General features: G+C 34.4%; 1 protein-coding gene across 1 annotated transcript; it reads right to left on the bottom strand.

The window, feature by feature from the left end:
• On the bottom strand, positions 501 to 3,041 carry LOC107618431 (DELLA protein RGL1-like). The gene has a single exon (XM_016320495.2). The coding sequence runs from the start codon at positions 2,314 to 2,316 to the stop codon at positions 715 to 717; it is 1,602 nt and encodes a 533-aa protein (XP_016175981.1). The 5' UTR covers positions 2,317 to 3,041; the 3' UTR covers positions 501 to 714.

The following is an 8,566-nucleotide window of genomic DNA, read 5'->3' as shown; positions in this document are numbered from 1 at the left end:
ATCTCTGTTTTCGGTTCAAAATTTAATAGACGACTTTATACGAAATTGAATGTTTCTTTTATTTGAAATTGGATGTTTTTTTATTTTGAGAATGAATACTTCTTTTATTACAATTGGAGGTTTCTTGCCCCTGCATCAACGGCGAGAACAACAGCACACCACAAAAACGACGATGCAACGGAAATGTTGGCACACTATAGCAGCAGCAAAGCGATGATCCACACGAAGAAAAAAGTTGATACTATGAGAAAAAAGATTGATAATACTGTATTCAGAGAGCGGTTAATTTACTAAATCCTTATTATTCAAAATCGTAATTAACGTCGATTAATCAAATTCTGATTTTAAAAAATAATTTAAAATTAATAAATATTAAATAAAATTATTTAAAATTGGCTGATTTAAAAGTTAGTTCACTAGATTTTTTCATTAAAAAATTGTCGGAATATACATGATAAGTTCCACCCAATATTTAAATGCACACCCAACAACAAAGTATATTATCCTCCTTATTTCGATTCTGAAACACGGAAAACACTGATAGGATTTATTCTCACTCCGAGATATTATTTTGGGTATTCCAAACACACATTATTCAAGCAGAGAACACAACAAAACATAGCTTATTTCTGACGAATAGCCATTACATATTGTCATTCCCTTATTCCAATCAAACATATATCAAACTGCAAGGGAGAATGGAGATTCTTGTATTCAACACTTCCAACAAGAAGCTGCAACAATAGGCTTCGATTTCCAACCAAGAACCAAGCACCCTTTCTCTTCCACAACAGTGTATCCATCACAAACCTTATTCTTCACAAGCCACTGCTTTGCCTGCGCCACCATCTTAATCGGCGAACCCTGGAACCCCGCCCGGCTCATCCTCCTCCGCCACTGGTCCACCCTCTCGTGCCGCTCCATCCGAAGGGGCCCCTCACAGCTCACAATGTTCTTTATCTCCTCAGCAAAGTAAAACTGCTCCATCTTCGCTCTCTTCGTATCATACTTTGGCAACATTGCATCAAGCGAATCAAATATTGCAGAGTAGTAATGCAAAGATTCCATAAACCTTCCAAGAAAAAACGGTCCATTATGACTCGAATCCTGCTCAATCATAACCAATACCTTTGGCGAAAGCCCGTGAATCATCTGAAGCACAGAGTTCAAAGCGCCACGGCTTTCTTTAACAACACAATGCAACTGAAGGATACTATTCACCACAAGAACCTCATTATCTTCCTTTATTACATCTTCAGGTTTCAGATTCTCTAGATTCTTCTGCACAACGGAGAATTCAAAGTTGATTCCCATGCTGTTCGCGTAAACAGAGAGCTCATCACCAATGAGCCGGAGCCTGCTAATACAGAGACCAACTGCCGTGATCCGGAGCCTGCGAACACATGCCCCGGAGCGGTTGGCCAAGGATTGGATCAGGCCCCTCCATTGGTGACCATGTGATAGGCCTAGGCTCATGCCGAGGTCTACCACATGGACAAGACTCTCACCCTCAAAGGCTTCCACTATCGCGGAATTCGCCACGAAATGTCCGAACCGAATATGTGGACAGATTTCATACACCAGCCTGAACGCTTCTTCCATCTTCTCCGACGCGGCGTCCATTATGTTCATCATTGGTTGCGCCGCCGCCACCGGACCAAGACACGGCTGAATCAAAGACAATCGCTCGGACAAGCCCTGCACGTAGCAGGACGCTACTCGCTGGAAGGCGGTGCCGAAAACCAAGGCGCTAGACTTGAGTTCTGATAGAAGTATCGAAGCGTGCGATTTGTCACGACACGCAACGGCCTCGGCGCAAGAGATTAGCAGTTGAACAAGCCTCATTCCATCGCAGCCATCTTCTCCGCCGCCTTCCGAATTAATCATGTCTTGTGCTGCCTCTTCAACTGCCTCGGCAGCGCGGTACATCTGCGAACAACTTTTTATGTGATCTCTGATGTGCGTTTGGATGCTATTTTTATTATAATTCAAGCCATAAATCGGGTTTATTGAGAGATTTTCTAGAGAAATTGGGATGCTTGTGGTTCTTCTCAGCCTTTTGGTTTGTGAAATTTCATCCAAAGAAGAGCTTATAGTGTGGCTCCAGTGGATGAAAGTATTCTCCAAGATTCTTTTCTCTTCGGGGCTAAAACGGTCTTTTACTGTAGAGAAAGGAGTAGTAGTATCATCCAAGTTGGATAGGTTGGGACAGGAATAGAAGATTATGCAAGAAGGATCCTGCACCATTATAGGGCTTATTTCATCGCTGTTGAACTCGCGTTTGAAGCCGCAACTATTTGGATAATTAGAAGACATGTCTCACAATCAAGAACGCTTTTAATTATCTTTCTTTTTGTTTTTCTAAAGATTTTCAATGACGCTCTGAAAGAACCATATTGCAATTGATGTCTGTATTTATAGATTGGTGACATGTGTGATGATGAGGTCATTTCATTGTTTGGCGTGATAATCTATGTTTAGCATAGGTAAATGAAAAAAGAATATGATAATAAGGAATCGTAGCTATTATTATTATTAGCATACTATTGTATATGCTTGTCTTGTTGACATCCTACATAGATCAATAAGAATAAGAAGGCATCAAATTAAAAGGTTTCCAAGTTTTTGGGACTTTGTATTCGGCGGTTATGTTTAATTGGTTATATATTTCGGTAATTCGATCAATTAGAATTATGGTTTCAATTTTTGTTCCATTCTGCTTGTCCTATTGGAGAATCGGATAATATACAGCAAATCGAGTGATCGATGCAGTGCATCAGGAGCGGTTTATAATATCATCCAAGATTTAGGAGAAAATATTAGTAACTTCAATGCTCAAAGAATATGAAGCTACGGCGGAGGAAGAGGACATGGGATGTTATGGCCATGGAAGATAGAGCATGGGGGTGGGTATGGAGGAAGAGAAGGAGGTTGCGGAGAACATAGTAGTGATGATGGATGAGAAACTTTCTGGGAGGGAAGGTTTTGGTACATTATTGGTGCTGTCGGATGACAACAGGAGGGAAAGATTCTTTTCTCCTCCTCTCTTCTAGAGAAGAAGAAAGTTGAAAGTATACCATTTGTATCACTAATTACATGCATATAAATGTAGAGGTATATGAGAATTTATTATTTTTGTCTGCAATTAATTATTAATATTTAAAATATAAAATAAAATATGTTATTAAATTATTATACTCAAATAATTAAATTATTAAAAATAATAAATTCTAATAATTTTTTAATATTTTTCTTATGTATATTTACTTAAAGAATTTTTGTTATATTTTTTAAGGATATTTATGAAATATTTTGATTTCAATTGATTGGAATAAATTTTAAACCTATTTTCATCTAATTGAAAATTTTATCTAAATGCTAAATTAATTAAGTCATCATAATTTTTTATTTGTAAAATATTTTACTTCAATTAATTAATTATTTTTCTTCTGATGGTTGGAGAAAGAAATTTATTAGAAATGTTATGTTTTGTTTTTTTTTTAGCTAACATGAAAATTACAAACGAAGAATATGTATATTGTTTTTAGTTTTTTTTTTTAAATATTTTTCTATTTTTGGTGTGAAAAGTGATTGATAAGAAGGGAAAAAAGATATAAAAAAAAAAGGTATACAATAAAGTGTACATAAAAATTGGTGAGAAAATCTTTTTTATAATAGCTATGATAGAATTGAATAACAGTAGAGAATCGTATTCAGTGTTTTCTATGCATGTGATATTGCGATAATTTTTTTAAGAATTGTATGGTACTATATTAAAGTGCTACTAGACTAATAATATATTTTTTTTAAAGAAGCAGTGCCCTAATTTTTATAGGTTCAAGAAAAAATGATTATATAAAAATCCATACTGTCATGAAAATAATACCGACAACCGGAGAAGTGAATAAAGAGTGTTAAGGCCAATAATTTTTGTGATTTGTAATTATTAAATAATTATTAATGATATTTTTAATGGTATAAAATTTTATTCAATGATGTAAAATTATTCATTTTTGTTTTGTTAGTTCTATACTGATCAAAATTTAATAAAATTGTTGATTACTAAACTTTTTTAAAGTGAATATATTGTCTTGTATGTGATCGAGAACGGTAATGTGTCATATCTCATCAACTCTATATAGTTTGTAGCTTGTTGTCAATACAAATTTACAACCTTTGAAGCTGCCGGGTGCTAATAACAAAAACCAAACCGCCGTATAGGTTAAAAATACGGGAATACTTTTATAAAGACGCGTAAAACGTCTTTTTATAAAGATGTTTATGTGTCGCATTATTATTGAACGTATTAGTGAATTGGTTATTTTTGAATTTTTTAACAAATTTAAATAAAATCGATTTTTTTATAACAATAATAATAAATCCAATTTTTTTAGGGATTTAATTGTATTTTTAAATTTTTAGGGTTTCAAATGTCTGCAAAACAAAAAGTTAGAGATATATTTGTCTTTTTATGAAAAATTTTAAAGATATTCGATTTAAATTGTATAATTCAATCGGATCAAATTGGGTCTAATAATTATAATACAGACAATTGGATTTATTATTGTTGCTATAATAAACCGATTTTGTTCTAGTTTATTAAAATATAAAATATTAATCAGTTTAATAAAGATATCCAATAATAACTTGACACATATAAACATCTCTAAAAAAAGACATTTTTAGTGTCTTTATTAAAGTGGTCTTCTAAAAATATAATTCTAAAAGAGTTTGAGCAAGAAGAAGGCAGCGATTATAAAGTTAGATTTTCAAAAGGCCTATGACAGGGTCAGGTGGAGCTTTGTGGATATTGTTCTACAGAAGATGGGTTTTGGGCATAGATGGAAAGCATGGGTTAAGGAATGCGTAAGTACAGCCTCTATGTCGATTTTGATTAATGGGGCACCGTCCAAGCTGTTCAAGATGGAGAGAGGTCTAAGACAAGGAGATCCGCTATCTCCATTCCTGTTTGTTCTCGTAGTTGATGTCTTACATAGGATGGTGGGAGAAGCAGTCAGGAATGGACGCATATCTCCACTGCTGGTTGGGAGGGATAACATAGAACTGTCACACTTACAGTTTGTGGATGACACTATTTTGTTCTGCCCACCAGAGATCGAGACAATCTTGAATTAGAAGAGGCTCCTGCGATATTTTGAACTCATGTCTGGACTAAGCATCAACTTTGACAAATCGAATTTGATTTTCGTTAATTGTGAGTCGGAGTGGGTGACGAATATGTGCGGGATACTAGGGTGTACTGAAGCGGTTCTACCTATAAGATACTTGGGAATCTCCTTAGGAGCAAATCCTCGACTAGTGAAGACATGAAAACCGATTATAGATAAGGTGGAAGAGAAGCTCAGTCTTTGGAAAGCAAATGTACTTAACAAAGCTGGGAAGCTAGTTCTTATCAAGTCTGTGCTTAATAGCTTGCCAGTCTACTACCTTAGCTTGTATAAGATGCCAAAAGGGGTAGCAGAGAAGTTGATCGCATTGCAAAGGAATTTTTTATGGAGCAAAGAGGATAGAAATAATGGTATTCCTCTTGTTAAATGGGAACTGGTGCATGCGCCAAAAAAGCTGGGAGGCCTAGGTGTGGGGGACGCTGTGGTTAGGAATACAGCGCTTCTGTTTAAATGGTGGTGGCGGTTCTCGAAGGAGGATTGTCCGTTGTGGAAGAAGATTGTATGTTCGTGTAATGGGTTGAATCCAAATATGATGTTAGCAAATCAGACACTACCTATAAGAGGGGGTCCGTGGAAAGATGTCTGTCAATTGAAGTTTAAGGAGCAACACGTGAAAGACAAGATTATCAGTGGGCTATCTATGGAAATAGGAGACGGAAGGAGAACTCGTTTTTGGGAAGATAATTGGTTGCAAGGTGGACCCTTGAAAGAGAGATTTTCGAGGCTCTTCTCTGTTTCAAACCAGCAAGGATCTGTTATAGGGGTTTGTGGGTTTTGGGATGGATTAGAGTGGATATGAAATTTCCTTTGGAGGAGAGAATTGTTTCAATGGGAGTCGGCACTTGTTAACCAACTCCATGAGAGGCTAAGGCCAGTTAAATTATCACCTAGTAGAGAGGATAGAGTGGTGTGAAAATTTGATAAAACAGGTATTTTTTCTACTAACTCTTTTGTGCAGGTAATGCAGACAGAAACTGTATTGGAGGAAGTCACGAGTTACAACTTTACTAGCTCAATTTGGAGAGCTTTGGTTCCGCCAAGAATTGAGCTCTTTGCTTGGTTTGTTTTAGTGAGAAGGGTAAATACCAAAGAGAGATTGAGTAGATTAGGCGTCATCCATCTAACTGATAATACGTGTATTTTGTGTAAAAAAGATGTAGAATTTGTCCACCATTTGTTTCTTTGCTGTGAGTTTACTTGGCAGGTGTGGTGTGCTTGGTTGACTTACTTTGATAAAGTGTGGGTTGTTCCGGGGACGATCAAGGAACTGTTCGAGAGTTGGATAGGAGAACCTATCAAAAAAGTTGAGCAGAATAAGTGGTTGGTTGGTTTTTGTGCAGTAATTTAGAACATCTGGATGGAACGAAATGCGAGAATATTTAAGAATGAAGAAGGTAGCATTGAGGACATCAAAAGGAGGTCAGTGTTGAGTTTCAAAGAGTGGTCTGGTGCCGATTCATGTGGTTGTTCACGGCAATGCCAGAAATAACAATGGATTAATCGCATTAGTATGTCCTGTTTTTCTTTTTCTTTGTGTTATGACCTATTTTGGTGCTCCACTTTTGTGTGTTGAGCTTTTCTTTGTTCAAAAAAAAAAAAAAAAAAAACTATAACAATTCATATATTATATATGTATATAAAAATTGATGAAGTTAAACGTATTGAAGTAACAGTCCACACAATTCTAATGTACAACCATAGTCTTTTGATTAATTAAGAGTCCGTTATAGTTAATTTTAGATTAGTTGAAATTAGTTGAGTAATACCACTGTAAATAGTTGGTTAGTTTCAGAGACTTCCACATTGTATGAGTTAGTTAGGCACAGATGTATATAAACTAAGCTTTCCATCAATTCATCAAGAGTGTCGTCTTCATTTTCTCAATATACATAGTGTATATAACTCATCTATCTATCACTTATTTTGACTTAATTTACGAAAAGAAAGTTGATCATCATATTAATATTGTTATGAAGGATTTATTTAACTAGCCGGTGAAGGATTTAACCTAGGAAATAATTAAGAATAATTTACTAACGATATTACAAGAAAAATATGTTTTAGCGATAAATTTTTAGTGACAATAACATAGTAATTATTAATTTCTTAATTTAAGTTATGTTTTTGCGACAATTATATATTTGCCATTATTACTATATATTATAATGGCAATTATTATTATTGTCACTAATAAATATAAGAAATTTTTTTTAGTAAAAGATTTTTAATGGTCAGTATTATTTTTATTAATATTATGTTATATAACAATCGTTATTATTGCCAACAATAAATACAAAAAAATATCTTTTTCAGTGAAAAGATTTTAGTGGCCATAGAATTATGGCTAGTATTATTTTTATTAAAATAATTTTTTGACCTAAACCAAATGTCATACTCATAACTCATAATTCATAACTCATAACTCATAACTCATAAGAGATTCAGAGAAAGCTTAAGCTTACTGCTAAAACCCACCGTAATCGTCGCTGCTGCCTTCATCACCGCATCTCCAGACCTAGTAGCAACGCTTCCTTCGCGAACAATGCTGTCACTACATTTAGCTCTTCTCTTTACTGCTCTGCAATTGACGATCTCTCACTTTTGCAACACCTCACCTCCGTCGCTTGCATTGTTGCTGGTCTTGCGCGTAGATGCAGAAGATCGTCACCGTCGGTAGATCTTCTCCCTTTATTTTTTTGATATTTTGTTTTTTTCATCTTATATTTTCGCTAATTCTAAAATTCAGTAGGATTTTGTTGTTGTTGTCACCGTCGCTCAGCTTGCTCTCCATAGTCGTCATTTGAAGTAGGTAACGATCGCTACTTTTTCCTATCAGCATTTTATTTTATTTGTAATTTGTACATTGTTGATTCCTATTTTCATTAGCATTAATGTTGCTATTGGAAGTTATTTTCTGGTTGGCTTTGAATTTGATACAAATATATGTAGTTTCTGAAAATTTTGAATGATGGTGATTTATTAAAATTTTTTTAATAATTTTAATGTACATAATTTCGATGTCATATTATTCTAACCATTTTTGTGTTAATTGTGAAAAAATTATTTTTGTTAGTGTGATGATATATAATTAGTATTATCATTAATTATATCAAATTAAATTCTAATGTGATTTCAAATATTTTAAAAATTAATTAACTGATCATTTATGCACTACTATTTGATCTCAATGAATTTTCTTAATCAATCACAACTCCTAAACCAATATTCAGAAGTTTAGTCTTTTCCTAACGAATTGTTAGCACTAGTACTAGAAGTAGTTGAGTAATGCCATTGTTTCGTTAATTTTACTTAAGTAGTGCTATATAAACATACATTAGGAGATAAAGTAATAGATATTTATGGAAAAAGTAACACTG

The sequence above is a fragment of the Arachis ipaensis genome, chromosome B01 (assembly GCF_000816755.2).
Source record: "Arachis ipaensis cultivar K30076 chromosome B01, Araip1.1, whole genome shotgun sequence".
In the NCBI taxonomy this organism is placed as follows: domain Eukaryota; kingdom Viridiplantae; phylum Streptophyta; class Magnoliopsida; order Fabales; family Fabaceae; genus Arachis; species Arachis ipaensis.
The sequence above is the reverse complement of the archived record's forward strand: the minus strand, read 5'-3'. Positions and strand labels throughout refer to the sequence as shown.